General features: G+C 46.4%; 1 protein-coding gene across 1 annotated transcript in view; it reads right to left on the bottom strand.

Annotated features, from left to right (window-relative positions):
* TRPM1 (transient receptor potential cation channel subfamily M member 1) overlaps positions 1-18,799 on the bottom strand; it is a 65,522-nt gene extending 46,723 nt beyond the window's left edge. The window contains exons 1-11 of the mRNA XM_057721487.1: positions 18,666-18,799; positions 15,292-15,505; positions 14,541-14,665; positions 13,315-13,486; positions 9,259-9,415; positions 8,683-8,806; positions 7,462-7,534; positions 6,691-6,791; positions 3,831-4,004; positions 2,382-2,516; positions 1,586-1,636 (exon numbers count right to left, since the gene is read on the bottom strand). Coding sequence (XP_057577470.1) covers positions 1,586-1,636; positions 2,382-2,516; positions 3,831-4,004; positions 6,691-6,791; positions 7,462-7,534; positions 8,683-8,806; positions 9,259-9,415; positions 13,315-13,486; positions 14,541-14,665; positions 15,292-15,505; positions 18,666-18,668 — 1,329 coding nt within the window. The 5' untranslated portion in view covers positions 18,669-18,799. The remainder of the gene's footprint in view (positions 1-1,585; positions 1,637-2,381; positions 2,517-3,830; positions 4,005-6,690; positions 6,792-7,461; positions 7,535-8,682; positions 8,807-9,258; positions 9,416-13,314; positions 13,487-14,540; positions 14,666-15,291; positions 15,506-18,665) is intronic.
* Positions 18,800-19,604: the final 805 nt, after the last annotated feature.

The raw sequence follows: 19,604 nt of genomic DNA, 5'->3' as shown, positions 1-19,604 counted from the left end.
ACCGAAGGGCATCGTGCATCTGTAAGTCGGTCATTCATGCCACTGGGCAGCTGGCTTATCCAGGAGGCAGAGCTGACCAGTGCATTATAAGGATGTTTTGCTATGTGCCATTTCCCGCTTGGTCAATTTCCTATGCCTGAAATGATGGTAGAAACCTGGGGTCCGTTCCATGGAGACTGCACCTTCCAAATGTCCTCCCTGTACATGAGGACTAAATCCTTTACTAAGCCATTGCAGGTTTGTTCAGCCCCTATCGTGATTCTTGACGAAGTCAGGAATTCCATACAAGGGGCAAAGGAGATACAGCCCTGCCTTGGGGAGCTTGCTTTTTTGGGGGAGAAGGGCCAAGCCACCCACAGCCCCCATGCAGCAGCATGTTCAGACCCCCACTCTGCCTGGGTGGGCGGACGGGAGGGTGAGAAAGGGCTTCTTGGGGAGGGTGATCCTAGGCGGAGGAGGGGCTGTCGGGGACGAGGGGGGAGAGCACTGCTGACGTGAGCCGGGCGTGGCCCCGGGACAGAACACGTGAGCTTCTGGCTGGTGTCCCACATGGTGGGGATGTGATGGGCCCAGTGAATTAAGTTTCTTAGAAGGAACTTGAACTTCATGAGTTGTGGGAGGATTTTAAGTGGGAGCTTCCTGTGTCTGGGGAGGCTGAGAGGAGGATGATCGAAGCCTCTTAGGTGAGACATGGTTGTGTCTACACTTGAGTAGCTATGGCTGTGACCGTCAGTGCTTCCAAATCTAAGGAATATGGGAAAGTGGGAAACAAGGACTCTGGCCCTTCTTGGTTCCCAGATCCACGGGTTCTGCTCTGATCCAAAGAGTGTGTGTAGCAAAAGCCAAATTCTCCCATTAGCAGAATTAGCTATGTGTATAAAGCCTGCCCAGTCTATCTGGGACTTGGACTTCAGAGTCCTGCTCTCTCTTTTGAGTTATTTCCTCCTGCTCAGAACACGAATACGCGTCGTGCACTCTGCACACCAGGGACTGCATTCTGGCAGAATTAATCACTCTGTGTGAACCCAGGCTGATCCTCTTGCCTGTAGGGACAGGACCCAAGAAACGCTAGGACAGAACAGGGAGTGAACGGACTCCTACAAGAGCACAGCAGTAACAGTGCTTGGAGATGGGGAAAGCATCTATCACTTACTAATGAGGAAACAGAAAGGGCCAAGAAGAACTGCGGCACAGGACACGCAGAATGACATGAGGTCCGTCCTGCTAGGACTTCTGAAAGAGGCACGGTATGTGTGTGTATGTGGGGGGGTGCAGATCTTAAACACGCAGAGCATGGGGGCTCCTGGCAGCAGTGAGGAGCCCACCCCCTGGGTGGTGCCCCCGGCTTGCTGACGGTGCCAACCCACCATTAGACAGTCCTTCAGTGTGAACCCATCGTGTGTGGGATGAACATTACATTTAAAGAAGATGACACTTTTTGAAAATGAATTCTTTATATGGAGAGAGGACTTCTTACGCCTCCAATAAGATAACAACACATTTGGAAATTTTAAGAATTGCTGTAAAAGTGTCTTATTAAAAGAGGTCAACAGGTAAAGGACTATAAAAAAAACAGCAGACTGACCTTTTTTACATCCCTCACCAGCAAATGAAGTGTGTTTGGTGGACCCAGTCTCTGAAAGAGAAGCATTCAGCCATATTAAATATGTTTTTCTCTTCAACTCTTGGAGCAAAATCTGACTCTATAGAATTAATGAAGTCCTGTGTCTTTTATGAGACAGGACTGGTCGTGGGTAAGAAGTATCCCACATGTTCAAAAATACGTTCAATACCTTTTATTGAATTATTTTAAAGAGCATCTTACGATGTACCAGATTGTCTTAAAAGTTCACCAAGCTTTAGCAAGCAACCACCGAGGACCACTTCTGCTGCTTAAAATTTTAGAGTGGGGAAGGAAGCGTACATTCTCAAAATTCACATGGTAATAATACAAGCCAAGAGACTTGTAATATTACCAAATATTTTCATTCTAATATCAGGAGCTCCTTGCTGTGCAAACTCAGTTTTCCATTTTTTCACCAAAGCCTCATAAAAAGTGGGAGTACCCAGAAACAAATGACTGCTCACCCTGGGAATTTTTCACTCTGCTAATGACTCCGGGAGCTGGATTCTTTCTTCATATAAACTTGCCCTTGTGTACCACCCCTGAGTTAATACTACAGATGGGGGCGGCTGGCTAGCCTGGTGGAGGTGCCTGAGGATGGGACCCTCCGCCAAGCCCACAGGTCAGGTGAGAACAGCAGCCCTTAAATGGTAGGCCTCCCGCTGAAGCTGTGTTCTGATGGGGATGCTCCTCAGAGCTCATTCCTGCATCCCGAGGTCCAGCTCCCCTCCGCTCTCCCCTCTTCTGGACCACTCACTGTGTTATAGAGCTCTTCCAGCCTCGGGATGGTGAGAAAATGTTGCATGTTGACTCCATTTTCAATCAGGAGCTTCACAAAGTCCACGCGGTCTAAGACCAGTGCATCCAGCATGGCCTGCTCCAGCGCGTTCACCTGTGCAAGCCCAGGAGAGGGGCGTGAGTGCCTCAGGAGGGACAGGGACTCCTGGCAGGGGACCCTAGAAGCTCTCAGAAGGCCTCTTCTGGACCCTAGACCCAGAGCATCCTGAACAAGCCTCTCTTTGCTTTCTGTCCTAAGTAAACATGCCTCATCTCCCTTTTCTTCCTTCTTCCTTTGTCCCTAGGTGTCCTATCAAAGCATCACAGATGGATACATTTAAAACAAAGTGAAAAAAAAAAAAAAACAAAGTGAAAAGGGTTCATAATGACAGCCAAACTGGTGTTGCTCTCTAGTTTCCATGTAATTAAAAAAAATTAAAATAGAGTCAATTAATTTTTCTTGTAATATGAACATGGGAAAGAAAATTCAGAATAAAACTGCAATCAGTGCTTGAGTCTCCAAGCTCGGATCTCCATATACAATGTTTTTTGAGGTGGTAGACTGTAACATTTTATATACTCTTATTTGCCATTTGTGTCTCTGCCCTTCAATGATGGTGGAACCTGCAGCACTCCATGTAACGTGAGGTTTTGCTGGAGAGAGTTTGTTTCCTTGACTGAGAACTACCCCTTGTGGGCACCAGGGTGAGTGACTGCGGATGATGCCAGTCACAAGGCACTGCAGAGGCCCAGCACCTTGTCTTGCTGTGTCCTGACATCGGCAAGGCTGGAACCACAGGTGCTGTGTATCTTAGGCTCCCAGCCCAGCCGATTGCAGTTACCCTGCATCCCCGTCACGGGTTCCATCTTTTTTTTTTTTTTTTAATTTTTATTTATTTATTTATTTTTTAAATTTTTTTTGGGGGGTACACCGAGTTCAATCATCTGTTTTTATACACATATCCCCATATTCCCTCCCTCCCTCAACTCCCCCCCACCCTCCCTCGAGTCCCCCCCACCCTCCCCGTCCCAGTCCTCTAAGGCATCTTCCATCCTCGAGTTGGATTCCATCTTTTGTTTCCAAACTGCATTTATTTGGTCACGATCGATTCGTTTCCCTTGTTTCCGTGCATAAAACATCTGCATGTCTGCAGGCAGAGAGAGCCACTGGAGGGAAGGTGGCCCTGGCCTCCCCTCTGAGTGACGTCATTCTCCTCCAAAGCAGGACTGTTTGGCATTTGTGACACCCTGACAGCCGCTTGAAATATTGCCACTGTCCCATCAATACTGCAACCACTGCCTCCTGGGCTTGGGGCCCCAGGTAGGGCTGCGGCAGAGGCAGTAAGAACTCCCCCCTCCCCCGGTGGAGGGTGACTGGCTCCGAGGTCACCATGAGCCCAGGAAACGGGAGCAGAGACGCCCCACGTACCCAGTTCAGCAGCTCAAGCTTCCGGGGGTCCGTTTCTTCCTCCACCTCCTCTTTCACCTTCCCTTTCTTCTTGCCTTTTCCTTTTCCTCTGCCCCCCTTGGTGGTCGCTGTGGGCGGCTTCTTCTCCTTCTCTGTGGCCTTGCTATCCGTCGGGGGGGCCAGGCTTCCCAGGGGCTGCAGTCCATAGCAGGCAGAGTTGGGAAAGGGATTGAAGACGCCCCGCGTCCCAGGACAAATTCACGGACCGCCCGTCCCCTCTGAGCGCACATACGCGCACACACAGGTACACGTGCATGCCGTGCAGGTATACAGGCGCACATGCGGGCACACACGTGGGCACACACACAGACACTCACGCAGGCACACCTCCTCGTGACTGCACACACGCACACACGCGTGCACACACACTCAGCTGTCGCAGGCCAGGCTGTCTGATGAAGAGGGCCCTGATCTCGTGACCCTCTGTTACTTGTATGCTTGATGAAGTGCATCATGTACTTAAAGTGGCTGATGCTTTGATTGATGTGTGTTTTTGCCCAAAGGAAAGGGTGCTAGAGGTAAGTTGAAAGGCGCCAAAGAGAAGTGCCTGTGGCAGCCGATGGAGACGGGAGAAGGCGACCGTGAAGGGATCAGATATGATGGGTGTAGCCCCAGATGCCGGTGTAGAGAGAAGGCTGGACTGAGATCTCCTGGTGTACCTGACGGGCACCCAGTGTGGTGACAGCTGGATGGTCAGGGGAGACCATGCTATCCTCAGAGAATGGAGCAGCCAGGAGTGGGACGTGGTCACGTGGGGATCAGGGGGACGCGGTGCTGCTGAAAACATGGAGATACCAACATAGAAACGACCTTGACCCCTCTGGCTCTTCTATCTTGCCAGGCTTGCCCTCCGCCCCAGCTGAACTCTTCTGGCGAGTTGTCTGAGCTCGGGGTCTCCGTTCCCTCTGTTCTCACCCTCTCTTCCACGTGCCCCGCTGCTGCCCATCTGTCACCGAGGCTGTGCTGGTGCCACCTCCTACCCCCAGACCTCTTGGGTTCCCAGTGTGTTTGACTCTGCTAACTTTTCGCCCTTAAGCCTCATCTTGGCGTCTTGGGCACCCCGGTTTTCCTGGCTGAGCACTGATTCTCAGCACAGGCTTGCAAGTCAAGACTCCTCAGGGCTCTGTCCGGGGCCCCCTTCCTTCCACTCTCCTCTCCCCCAGCAGCCTCACACTGCCAGCCCGCATTTATCGGCATGTGACCTCTCCTTCCTAGCTTCAGTGCACCTCTCTCCCCAGAGTTCCTGCTGCCTCCCTGGCACCTCCACTCGAACGTCTTAAATGCTCTTTCAGCTCGTGAGTCCAAATCCACACTCAGGACCTTGCCTCCAACTCATTCCTCTTCCAGTACTCCTTATCTCAGGGAGGTGGCAACCCAGAGGACCAGGGGGATGGCCAACACCTTGCTCCCCCACGGCCCTCCTCCATGACAAATCCATTCCTAAGTGTGGTCAAGTTTAATGTTAAATATTGTTGAATTCTGCCCAATTCTTGACTTCTCTTCTGCCTTTGCTCTGGTTCAAGGGGACACCTCTCACCTGAATTCTTAATTTGCATAGTTCAATAAACAACATGAACAATCCACCCTCCCCCAGCTCTGTATCTTATTCCTTTAATACATTCATCTAATTCCTTAAATTCTTCACACTAATTGGACAAAGGATAACTGTGAAAAATGAAATGCATTTTGCAGGGATATGCCAGGCCTGTTTTGAGAAATATGGTTTTTAAAGTTCGACATGAACCCTCTAGATATTCCAACCCCCTTTTGAAGCAGCAGAGCCCGTTTTGCAAACAAAAATTTACCAAGTCCCAATCTACAGAACCCATCAAAGAAGCCGCTTTTTTTAAAAATTAATTTTTAAAAATTGAAGTATAGTTACTTTACAATGTTGTAAAGTAGTTTATAATTAACTACGTTAATTTCTGCTGCACAGCAAAGTGATTCAGTTATACACACGTATACATTCTTTTTCATATTCTTTTCCATTATGGTTTATTCCAGGACATTGACTATAGTTCCCTGTGCTCCAAAGTAGGACCTTGTTGTTCATCCATCCTATATGTAATAGTTTGCTTCTGCTAATCCCAAACTCCCAATCCATACCTCCCCTCCCCAACTCCCCTTGGCAACCACCAGTCTATAAAGAAGCTGTTTTGATTGAAGGAGTGGGAGGCCAAGAGCTGCTCATCACACATGCCTGTTATGCACACACACACCCCACACCACACCCACATACAACCATACACACACACACACAGATCCCACATACACCACATGCATGCTAAACTATAGCACAATCACACACCACGCATTCACACACACATTTCACACCCTACACACATGCTACACACAGGTACACACACACCATACAGCAAACCGCACACATACACACCACATCCCAAAGACCACACACAAAGGTCACACACACAGAGTCCCCTAGGCCTCTGGGGTTTCATGGCACATAATTTGAAAAATCAATACTTTCAATGCAATCATTGTCTTTCATTTTAATGAGTTATTTTCTTTCTTCTTTTTCTATAAAAGGCTAAAAACTGATGTTTGCCAGCAATGATAAAATATTTAGTGACTGCTTCTTTAAGAGCATTGGGTTGAGTCTGAAGTTAGTGCTAGAAGCTCTTATTCCTTGCTGGTTCTTAGAAATGAAATAGCAACATCTAATAATCCTAACCATTAGACATTGGGTCATCAGAAACCCCAGATAACTCCCTGAGATCCACGACACAAGGGAGAACATACTAACGTATCCTCTGTACAAAGTCATGACAATTGGTATGAATTGAAAAACACTTAGTTTCACCGGCCAGCGAGGCCCAAAGACAAAGATCTGGCTCCGAGCTATGTCCACGCGGTTCCAAGCCAGCGCCAAGCTCAGCTGGTCCGGAGCTGATGCGTTTGTTCCTGGAAGGCAAGAGATGGGGGCATTTCTCACTCTGTGCCTGGACCTCGGGGGTTAGCATGGGCTGGATGGGGAGCATGGGTTTCCCCAGGCTGGCTTAGCATCCGCCTGGAAATAAGCACAATTGCCTTTTCTCTGGCCCCTGAGTGATCACTCAAGCCCCAAAACCAAGGATCAGCTCAGCACCACCAGGCAGCCAGCCTGATGGTGACTCCTGCCCCTCTCTCCTCCAGCTCCCACCCCTTCCCAGTGGAGCAGAGAGGTGATACCATGGGGAGCCAGGTGGTACCCTGTCATTAGAAGCCGGCTGGGGGAATTGACAGAGCACTTCGGATGCAGGGATCGCAAGTAAAAAATTGTTTCACGCTTACCCTCTGTGAGTTCAAACCTGTAATGAGCTAAGTACAAAGGGAAACTTGTTCTTGACTTCAGCCCATCACAGTCCATTGCCTCCCCCCACCCCGAAAAGTCCCCCTCCTGAGAAACCCATTTAGAGCCCTATCATTTTACCATGGCTTTATCCTGAGATAATTTCTAGGCAGCTCAGGGTACCATCCCCAGCAGACACAGCTCCTAGCGGGAGGAGGAGGGGGAAGCGTTTCCTGGCCACGAGCGGAGCCCTGGGGAGGCCAGTATGGAAAGGACAGGAATGGCCATTCTCTGAATGCTCACCTTTCAGCAGGGCGGTTAAAATTGCCATCTCGATGTCTTGCTGACCCTCAGAACCCATTCTAAACACAGTGACCTGAAAACAGGTTAATTGTGAAAAGACTGAGTAAACAAAGTGGAAAACAAGAGGGAGAATTGGGGTGTTAAGAGAAAGGACTGGACTTCCCTGGTGGCGCAGTGGTTAAGAATCCACCTGCCAATGCAGGAGACATGGGTTCGAGCTCTGGTCCGGGAAGAACCCCCATGCCACAGAGCAACTAAGCCCCTGTGCCACAACTACTGAGCCTGCGCTCTAGAGCTTGTGAGCCACAGCTATTGAGCCTGTGAGCCACAACTACTGAAACCCACGTGCGTAGAGCCCGTGCTCCACAACAAGAGAAGCAACCGCAATCAGAAGCCTGTGCACCGCAACGATAAGTAGCCCACACTCGCCACAACTAGAGAAAGCCTGCGTGCAGCAACGAAGACCCAACTCAGCCAATAAATAAATAAATAAACAAACAAATAAATTTATTAAAAAGAAAAGAAAAAGGATCACAGAGGCCGGCACTAAATGCAACGATCCCGAGAGTGAGATGATTCTACAACAGATGCTTCTGATTTCCAGAAGGGACAGCACTGCTTGTCCTGATTTTGAATCCTCACCTGGATCCTATTTTATTCTTTACCCCATCTGGAGCTGAGGGAGCCCATACAGGATGTACACGCCAATATCTAAATGGCTATTGAAGGTGACAAAGTCATCTCTACTCAGACTTGACAAATTTGTAGGAAACTTGTAGATTTAGAATCTCAAAGAGGCTGTCTTCTGTGCAACGAGTGCCTCTTCCTTATAAGCATAATTAACAAGGCAAAGAATGGGAGAAAATGAGTGTACTTGGTAGAATTTTTAAGCACACTTGAAAGCATGGTATATGTCACTCCTCGATGCTTTAAATCTGATTGATATCATGAGCCTCAGAATTGGTGGAATGTGGCCTGAGGTCCCCTGACCTTTACAGGATCCGAAGCACCCGTGTCCCTCTTCCGAAGAAAATCTGTCTGTGCTTAGTCCGCTTCCCTCCCACGGACAGGACCACAGATTGGGTCAGGATCTGTAACCTGCCTCTTGGAAAAGGGTGAGTGGAAATAGGAACAACCCCATCCTGCACACAGGGGCAGAATCAGAAAGGAAACACAATTCTCTCTGTGGAGCTGCTTGGGAAATCAACCCAAGACACTCACGAGTTCTTTCTTCTTCATGCACTCCATGACCATCGCAAACAGCTGATGTGACTGTGTCTTGTTGTAATTAAATGTTTTCTGAATAGTAACTAGAAGCTGGTCCCTGAGGGAGTCATTGATCACCCTGTTGGAAGGAAACGGGAAAGAGAAGAAAAAACACCACCGGTGAAATCTGTACGTGAATAAATCAGACATCTCTATGCACATCTGGTATCTTTGATTCGAAACTTTACCATTGGAGGACATCCCAGGATAGGAGACCAAAAGGGACCATTGTCAAAAACTGTGTTCACACTTGTCCTAAATTCAAGGCTTGTTGAAATCCTTAGAGAGGAAAATGAAGTTGGGGGAGAGCATCTTCCCCCCGAGAAAGAATCCGTAAGAAACATCACGCTCCTGAGAGCTCCCTCACTAATTGACCCTGGGAAGTAGGAGAGGAGAGCTAGTAAACCTTCCTTCTTTTACATTTTTGGCATAGCTAAACAGATCACTATTTCATCCGGTCCTAACAAGAAGGCAGTTAAAACCCCACCCTTTGTAACACATCAGAAATCCTACCCTCCTTCTTCAGAGTACTTGTGCGCAAAAGACAGGATGTCTGAGGCCCGGCCGCTGCCGTCGCAGACCACCACGGGGACCGGAGGCTCTTCTCGGAGATACTCCAAGACGATGGAGATCACGTTTGGGCCTCCTTCCACCACGAGGCCCACAACGGGCACACCCTGCCCCAGTCCTGCAACACATACCACATCCACCTTCAGACCAGGGTCATGGCCCAGGCTAAGTGATACTAACCAGGGTTCTTGGCCTTCCGCAATCAATAGAAATTGATCAGAAGCCAGACAGGAAATTCAGGCCAGGCTTTATTGGAGCCCCTGCTACAGCAGAGGGGAGTGAGAACAAACAAGGTCCCTTGCTCACTCACTCCCCAAGGAGGAGTGCACTGGTTCCTTATATGGGGTGAGGGTTGACGTGTGCCCAGGGGTCGGGCCGAAGGGGTGGCTTAGGTGGTCTGCCCGCCCCTTAGGTGGTGCTGTGTGCAGGGGGCATGTTCAGGACCCTGCTTTTGCTCCCGGCACCCTGTTTTTCTCCCGGCTCTTCAAAAGTGGCAGTTGGGTTTTTTGGTCTACCTGTAACTTTTGGGTCCAGAATTTGCCCCAACTGCTCATGAACACAGTTATTTTTAGTCCCATACAGTTTCTTTGTATTTTGTTGCTCGAGGAGAGGTGTGTCCAGGTGCAGGCATTGCAGCAAAGGGTCCCAGGTCCTAGCAAAGTGTCCCAGGTCCCAGCCTGTCTCAAGCACTCACTCTAATTCCTGAAACATGGTGAAGAGGAAAACCTTTAAGCCTGGAAGGAGGTTTATATGGAGTTAGGGTTCACCAGGAGACTTGAAGGAACTCAGTATATGATGATTGCTCACATTCTTTTATTCAAACCCCATATTATAACCTTACTGGAAAAACCAGAGCCTTTAAATTAAAAACTTTCCAAAACATATGAGGTTCAACTCCATATATTACTTACCTGGCTTATGGGCTACTTCAAGGTGAGACGTGAGAAACGTGGGAGATTTTTTTGCTAAAAGAATACCTCCCTGCTGCCCTGCCCCAGGTGAAGTTCCCACCCTGGATGGCTGTCCCTTCAAGAGTGACATAGCGAAAGGTGTCTCGACAAGCGATAGAAGGGCTCTGTTCAACGCCTGGCCTCACACGTATTAGCCTTACGACATGGGGCCAATCACCAGGCCACCCTGATCTGCAGGGGGACCAACTGTAAAAGGTGAATCATCACAGGGATGACTCTACTTCCTAAAGGAACATTGATAAAATATATAAAAAAACGTTCGGCTCTCAAGGTTGTTGTCAACCTCAAGTGGTGTGTAAATGTGCAATGTTGTAGTAGATGTTGATTTGGCTTCCAGGGCCTGGAATAGGCAGTGAGTTATCCAAGAGGGCGAATCCATGGACTGTCATTAGTCCACCTGTTAATACCTTGTTCCCAGAGTCCTCTCTCCATCTCTATGGGATGATAGGACCCTTTGGGAACAAGGTAGGGCAAGCTGACTCTTGGTGGCAGAACCAGAAGGGTGGGCTCTGGGAAGCAGGAGGTGGCAGGAGCATCCCGTGAACCCAGGATTCCAGGTGGCAGGCGGGAGATAGCGGGAGTAAAGGAGCAGCAGAGAATGTTGTGGCAAAAATAGAAATGAGACTTTTCTGATTGACAAGGAAAATAAGAAAACAATGAACAGGCTGGGGAAACAGCATAAACAGGCCTCAAAGAGTTAAGCAATCTTGGTTATTTTTTAGCTGTTTACTCCTAACAAACATTTGTAGCTAGACTTGTCCTTCATAAAGCTGATTACTCTCCAACTCCATATGAATTAGACTCTGCACCTGGCATTCTTCTTCCCCCATACTCCCCTGTAGGAACTCTTCATTTCAGAAAGAAGATCAAGGACCAATAACTTCAGGGACACCAGACCCGGATGCTGAACCACCTGACGCCAGCTTTGGCCGAAAATTTGCAGAAGAAAAGAAGTGCAAGACCTTCATTACTTTGAACCTTATCACTTATCCTAGACCACGAGCCCTGGGCTATAAGAACCCTTCCTTACTCCCCAGGGAAGGGGGCATCGTTCTTGAGGCACTAGCCTGCTCTGTTCCCTCTTTGCCTGGCAAAGAACAAAGCTGCTCTTTCAATTCTCCTCCAGAACTGTGTCTCTGTATCTCATTTCAGTATTGGTGTACAGAGAGCCAGTATTTCAGCATCAAGACAAATTTGCCTGCGTCACAATTTTACCCCAACCTGGCCACGACAGACTATATTCTGAGCATGTTTTACCAGCTGTCCATTAGTTGTGATGGGAGTTATCTGATCAACACTAACAGAGAGCGAATAGGAGACATGTCCTTGGTCTCACAGTTCTGAAGGCCTGAGGATAAAATCTGCTAGCACAGTTGGGAGAAGGTCTAAGAATGTCCGGAGGGGGAGTTCAGAGTTTCTGGTTTGCTTCCATGATGTGTTTCTCCAGTCAGGAGCTCTTAAATATTTTCAACAACCTTGCCCTCTCCTACCAGAGTAATCTCAGTTAGGTTCATTTTAGCAGCTACGTGTTGAGGGTCTGCTTTGTGCCAGGCAGACCCTGGCCAAGAGATGCGGGAGAAATGGTGTGGACCGTGTTCGTGATGATGTGGACCCTGTTCGTGATGATGTGGACCCTGTTCGTGATGATGTGGACCCTGTTTGTGATGATGTGGACCCTGTTCGTGATGATGTGGACCCTGTTCTTGATGATGTGGACCCTGTTCTTGAGATTTCAAGCCCCAGCAAGGCTGGACACTCGACGTCTTCAGGACTCCAGTGGCCACAGCACCTTCTTTTCCAGAAACAGAGGAGAGCCGGTTCTCGGTGGTCTAGGCCGGACCCCTGGACCCCGTGCTGTGGGAGGTGACGACTGAGCACCCCTTTGCTGCCCCTGCCCCACTCAGAACGCTGAGCAAAGGATGACAAAGGGAAGCCCACAGGTCACACAGCCAGGAGAGCCTGGGCGCCGTGAACGTGCACACGGCCAGGACAGCAAAAATGTGAGCGCCATCAGCCAGGGAGCTGATCCTCGGAAATCCACCCCTTCTCGTAGCAGGCTGTCATTCTAACCATGTGGCAGCCTCACAGACCCTTCAGTTAGGCTTTATAACGACCATTGCCCAGGCCTAGACTGTCTTTCGCAATCTTACCAGTAATGGTTGCAACAAAACACTCTTTAAGATCGTTCGGCAATTGTTTGACAATGAAAATCACTGGGGTATGAACGTGCCCCAAGAGATGACACCAGTTATTTTAATTCTAACCAGTTGTTATGATCGTTTCATCCAACTGAGGTCCATTCCTTTCTCTCCAGCTTGACCTCAGCATCCTCCTGACAGCAGCATCTCCCCTGCAGGGTGTGCCCCCTGGACCAGCCTCTCCAGAGGCTTCTCCACCTGGCCCATCTCTGGTGAGAGCCCAGAGCTGCTGAGATATTTCATTCCATGATCACAGAGCACGTAGTGGATAGAAGTAATCATACAAGTCTTTGAGTGACAAATGTGTTTCCTGTTCAGACATTTTAAAAGTTTGGGATTAGCAGAGGCAAACTATTATACATACAATGAGTAAACAACAAGGCCCTACTGTATAGCACAGGGAACTATATTCAATATCCTGTGATAAACCATAATGGAAAAGAATATGAAAAAGAATACATGTATATGTATAACCGAGTCACTTGGCTGTACAGAAGAAATTAACACAGCATTATAAATCAACTACACTCCAATAAAAATTTTTAAAAAGTAACTACAGTCATTACAAGGAATGAGAATCACTGATGACATGGTGGGCGATGCCATCACTGTGAAAACAGCTGCAGTGCTGTTTCTTGAGTCCACTCTCCTTGTGAACTTGGGGCAAAGCAACACAGCACAGCTTAGTGAGTGTGATTTAGTAGGTGGCTAAGGGAAAGGGTCTTGCTAAAGTCATCTCCTGATGGTCTAAGAAGATTCAAGCTCTAAATACCCTTGGACAGTCTCCTGTCTAGCCTGGTTTTCAGGGCAGTAGCGGCCCAGTGTCTGTGGCCGTGGCCAGAACTTACTTGTATTGATCTTCTGCAGGGAGATGTGCTTCTCTAGCTGCCTTCTCAGCATCACCTCGGCACCGTACTTGCCCAGGGTGCCATTGTCCGCCAGGATGAAGTGCGTGTGCGAGTTGTTGAGCACAGAGAGCTTACTCAGGGGATTGGACATGGTCTGGTACACCCGTGTCACCTGAAGAAACGCACAGCACAAGTCAGAGCTGCAGGACTTGGACAGTAAGACTAACAGGGGAAGCAAGAATACATGAACGTGGAGGGATGGCTTCATCTAACTGTGCACTTCAACCTACTCTCACTTCCCTAGCCTCTCTACTGATGGATTTTTTTTTTTGCAATTTTTCTATTAAATTAGAAAAAAATATTTTAGGTCATGACAACCCAACATTTTAGATCATGATGACTTAGTGTACTCCCAGGCATTTATCACAGAGAAATGAAAACTTACATTAATACAAAATCCTGTGCACAAATGTTTATGGCAGCTTTATTTGTAGTAGCCAAGCTGGAAACAACCCAGATATCCTTCAGCAGATAAATGGTATATCTATATGGTGGGACCCCACTCAACAATAAAAAGGAGTAAACTATAGATACACACATCCATCTGGACAGAGCTCCAGAGAATGAAATGGAGTAAAAAGCCAATCCTTACATACTGTATGATCCCATTTATATGACATCCTTGAAATGATACAACTGTAGGAAGGAGGGCAGATGAGTTGTTGCCTGGGGTTAAGGAGAGAGTAGAGGCAGGAGGAAATTAGGTATGGTTATTAAAGGGCAGCATGAAATAACAAGGTGCTACTGTATAGCAAGGGAACTATACTCAATATCCTATGATATAACATAATGGAAAAGAATATTTAAAAAAGAGTGTATGTGTATATATATATACGCACACACAACTGAATCACTGCTGTACAGCAGAAATTAACACATTATAAAGCAACTATACTTCAATAAACAAACAAACAAATAATTAAAAAGGGCAACACAAGGGCTCCTAGTGGTGATGGAAATGCTCTGCATCTTGACTAGATTGATGTCAATGTCCTGGTTGCAATCTCGTATCACAATTTTGCAAGGTGTTACTTTTGGGGAAAGGGTGAAGGTTATTTGGGACCTCTCTTTATTATTTCCTACAGCTGCAGGTGAAACCTACAATGACATCAAAATAAAGACTTTGATTTTTGAAAATTGCCCATTTCTGGGGAGAAAATACTTACATCCCTTCCAATCAGGTCTTCCTTATTCTCCACGATGCCCCAGGGAGCAATTCCTATAGCACAAACCCGGCCTCTGGACTTGGAGGAGTGGTCTTTCAAGGCATCCCCCACGTGGCTGATGACACCTGTGAGAGGCCATAAGTCATATTTGTAGGCCCTTTACCTCCCATCAAATCACTATTCATGAACTTCAGGGACTCTTGCTCTGAGCCACCCTGTTTCCTACAGAACAGGGTTGAGTCACGAAAAGTCTGAGATCATAATAGCTAGTCATCCTGCATTAGCTCCTAGAAAAGGGAAAACCAAAACCAAAACCAAAGCACCTGTGCAGGAATTGTCTTTACAAGCTTCCAAGACCTAAGGATGGAAGTACCAGGGCCCTCTTTGACAGGACTTGACTGCATTCAGCTAAAAGTTGAGTCAGACGCCTTGGCGTGTTCCTCAGCCTCTCTGGGCTTCAGTGTCCTTCCCCATGTGATGGGGAACGGAATGTCAGGAGCATCAGTGAAGATGAAGCTTGTACAGGGCTCACTTCAAGGAATGGGACATAATAGGTGCCAGAAATGTTAACCTTTATCATGATCATCCAAAATAAAAAACGAGCTACCGTATCAAGATTTCACTTCTGTCATAAATATTATCAGGATGCAGTATCTTTTGATTTTTGATCTTAATTATCCAAAAGCTCTTTGGGAACCACGCTGAGCTCTGGGTTTGTACATTTACAGCAAGGGAGAGGGCCTGCACTTACCAGTGCTGACGCCCCCAGTGAAGATCCAGGCCCCCGTGGTCACAGCAGCCTTGATCAGACCTTTCCCGAAGACCTGCTTCAGCTTGGGCTGCATCTCAAAGTTCTGGAGGCCTCCATGCACGGATATGAGGAGCTTGGGGAGTTCCAGCTGCCAGTCTCTCACCATGAGATGAAGCAGTGAATCTGGCTTGGTGTCATAGGAGACCCTGATATACTGCAAAAGAGGGTGTGGCCCTCAGCACACGTTCTTGGTTTTGACTCTCATGCCAAGGGGAACAGAGCTGCTGCTCCTGTCCAAGCAACAGCTGCCTGGCTTTCTCTCCCACGGGGTTCTGGGGCTCTCTGTGTGAGTCCGTGGCCAAATGATGGAAGGGAACTCTGGAGGGTTGCCAGACTTAGCAAATAAAAATACAGAATGCCCAGCTAAACTTGAGTTTTATATGAACAATGAAAAATGTTTTAGTATAAGCATCCTTTCTGCAATATTTGGGACATACTTACACTAAAAAATTTTTCCATTGTTTATCTGAAATTCAAATATAACTGGGGGTCTTGTATTTTACTTGGCAAACCTAATCTTTTTTTTTTTCATTGCCTTAGGATGATTAATTTTGTCAGATTCCCCAGCTAATTTTGATAGTATCAGAACTTCTATGATGACAATAGTTAATACTGAGTGTGAAAGGAATCCTGAAATTTTCCAATAATGAACTGTATTAATATTAGCAAAGATTTATTTTAATTAAGTACATTAAAAACTATGTGCAATCACACACGTGCACATGTGTGCAAATGCCTGTAAATTAGCAAATTTGTAGGAAATTTGTAGAAACAAACGTAGAAAATTAAACCGGAGTTTAAAGGAAACACATTTTAAAATTTGAAAGCAAAGACCTTTCACAGTTCTAAACAAAATTTGAAATACTTCGTCAATGCATCTAGCATTCTTGGGAACACAGAAATTATTCCTAATTAATTTTATCTCTGGATACTTTTTGCTCTTTTGAAACTTCTAGGAAATATGCCCACCAGGTTTACAAAAATTTTAGAGCAACTCATGAATTTATGTACTTTTAGGTGAAGCTTCTTAACAATGTCATTGTTGGGCTATATCCCAATCCACAGGTAAATCATGGTCAGAATTATCTACATATACATAGATGCAATCAAAAGTCAAACATGACAAGAACAAGGAAGCAGATACAGAGAATGGACTGGAGAACTCGAGGTATGGGAGGGGGCAGGGGGTGAAGGGGAAACTGAGAAGAAGCGAGAGAGTAGCACAGACATATATATACTACCAACTGTAAAATAGTCAGTGGGAAGTTGTTGTATAACAAAGGGAGTCCAACTCAAGGATGGAAGATGCCTTAGAGGACTGGGGCAGGAAGGGTGGGGGGGACTCGAGGGGGGGGCGTCAAGGAAGGGAGGGAATATGGGGATATGTGTATAAAAACAGTTGATTGAACCTGGTGTACCCCCCCCAAAAAAAAAAAAAAAAAAAGTCAAACATGTCCCCAAATAAAATAAATACGTGTTCACTTATCGAATGGCAACCTTAATCTTGAAGGCATCAGTTCCAAAGCTGGAAAGATACATGCATCCCAATGTTCATTGCAGCACTATTTACAAAAGCCAAGACATGGAAACAACTTGTCTGCTATGAACAGACAAATGGATAAAGAAGATGTGAGATACACACACACACACACACACACACACACACACACACTGGAATATTAGCAATAAAAAAGAATGAAATAATGCCACTTGCAGCAATATGAATGGACCTAGAGATTGTCATACTGAGTAAAGTAAGTCAGACAAAGACAAATATCATGACATCACTTATATGTGGAATCTTAAAAAAAAAATTTATACTTGTGTAAAATAGAGAGCTAGTGGGAAGCTGCTGCATAGCACAGGGAGAGAAGCTCTGTGCTTTGTGACCACCTAGAGGGGTGGGATGGGGAGGGTGGGAGGGAGGCTCAGTACGGAGGGGATATGCGTATGTGTATAGCTGATTCACTTTGTTGTACAGCAGAAACTAACACAACATTCTAAAGCAATTATAATCCAATAAAGATGTAAAAAAAAATTGATGAAGGAAATTAGAGAGGGCAGAGATAAATGGGAAAAAATGGTACAAATGAACTTACTTACAAAACAGAAATAGTCACAGATATAGAAAACAAACTTATGGTTACCAGCGGGGTAGAGGCAGGGGAGGGATAAGTTGGAAGATTGAGATTGACATACACACACTACTGTATATAAAATAGATAACTATCAACAATAAGGACCTACTGTGCAGTACAGGGAACTCTACTCAATACTCCGTAATGACCTGTATGGAAAAAGAATCTAAAGAAGAGTGGGTATATGTCTATCTATAACTGATTCACTTCGCTGTACAGCGGAAACTAACACAACATTGTAAATCAACTATACTCCAGTAACATTTTTTTTTTAATTAAGAAAAATTTCCATAGCTGGCTCAGCTAGAACGTGGCTCCAGAGGCTGGACAGGACGTTGTGGAGGAAGTGGATGCTGGGAATTGGGATCACAAGCCAACCTCGGGGCTGGACCTTCCCCTCAAGGCGAAGAAGAGGTTAATGTTCAGATGCCTTGACCCCTGTAAACTGCCTCTTTGTGTCCAGGCCATCAGTCAGGGTGCCCTTCCGGAAGACCCTATGTTGTGGTATTTGGAACACAACTGAATTTTATTTGAACAAAGATGTTGGGCCGGTGAAACAGAATGAACTTGCAAAAATGGTCTGACTGGGCACGTGGGAGCATTATTCAGAATGAGCTGAAAGGGATCACAGTACTGACGCCTCGTCTCTCTGGCAGGCTGGTCAGAAAGGCAGAGAGCACTCCCTGTTTACATGCAAATGTGAAAGGCCTCTGTCTTCTTGGGCCAGCTGAATGCAAGCCCAGGGAAGCTGTGTGTGGACTTCAGAGGGAAATATTTCCAGACACTCCTAACCCATGTAAAGGGGGGTAAATGTCCAAGGTGAGAAAAACAAAAAGAAGCCCCAAACAACCCTAAAAAACAACGTAACTCATCTCATCGCTGGAGATGGAGCGGTATCTTTGTAGAGTGGGGCTGGACTGTGGTGTGTGGATTCACAGTCTTGGTATGGATTTAAAGGATACCATGTGTTCTTTTATCATAGTGCCCAGTTTCCAAATCTCATGGCAAAAAGGTCAAGTGCGCATGTATACTTCTTGTCTTTGCAATGAAAACTCTAGGACGTTTGAGCCACACCCCTGAAAGAAGACCCACGTGTTTGAAGTCTGGGAGGTTGGAAGGCTGGGCCTCTAATGGAGGCTGTGGCTCAGTGGCATCCCTTCCCGAGGCCTCTCTTACCATGGCTTTATTGGAGTATCCGCCACCTTGGAATTCGAGAATCCCATAGGAATCTGTTGGGTAGCTCTGGGTGTGTTTGCCGACAGACCATTTTTCAGACTGAATCTCCACCTGCTTGTTCTCCTCTCCATTTTTGCTGGCTGTTACACTTGGCAGAGGGGGGATATGCTGGTTGATGAGCTGGCCACAGCAACACCTTAAAACAAAGGCAAAGCTCTGTGTTTCTATAACATTTCCGTCCTTAAGATGGGTTAACCTGAACAGGAGCAGGCTAACACCTTCCTTATCTAGCTTTACTGGGGACAGAAATGCCCCTTTGATATCCTTTTCCAGATAATCAATGCATAGCTATCTCCATACCAGATTATTCTAAACACATTGGATGGTTGCCCTTCTGTATTGAACACATTCTTACTCATTTTGGTGCCTTGACAACATGACTATGGCCATAAATCACTGAACATTCTGTGACAAATGACAATCAAGTGCCCCCCCCCTTCCCCGATACAGAGTTGACCTGCAAGGATTGTTGAATTCTTCCGTTGCTTTAGTAAAACATTTCTCTACACAAGTAACGTTGGCGGTATATTTGTTTTGCTACTCATACTTTTGGTGTCATTTCAAAATGTCATTTGCCAAATCCAAGGTCATGAAGATTTACTCCTATGTTTTTGTCTAAGAGTTTTATAGTTTCAGCCGTTACATCTGACATTTGATAGATTTTGAGTTAATTTTTATATATGGAATCAGGTAGGGATTTAAATTCAGTTCTTTGCACCTTGATATCCAGGTGTTTCAGCACCATTTGATGGAGAGACTAATCTTTCCCCCATTGGTTTAGGCAATGTTGCTGAAAAGTCAATTGGTCATAGATGAATGGGTTTCTTTCTGGACTCTCAAATCTATTCCATTGGTTTGTATGTCTAGACTTATTCCAGT

This window comes from Hippopotamus amphibius, chromosome 2 (genome assembly GCF_030028045.1).
Source record: "Hippopotamus amphibius kiboko isolate mHipAmp2 chromosome 2, mHipAmp2.hap2, whole genome shotgun sequence".
Taxonomy (NCBI): domain Eukaryota; kingdom Metazoa; phylum Chordata; class Mammalia; order Artiodactyla; family Hippopotamidae; genus Hippopotamus; species Hippopotamus amphibius.
This window is presented reverse-complemented; position numbering and strand designations above follow the sequence as displayed.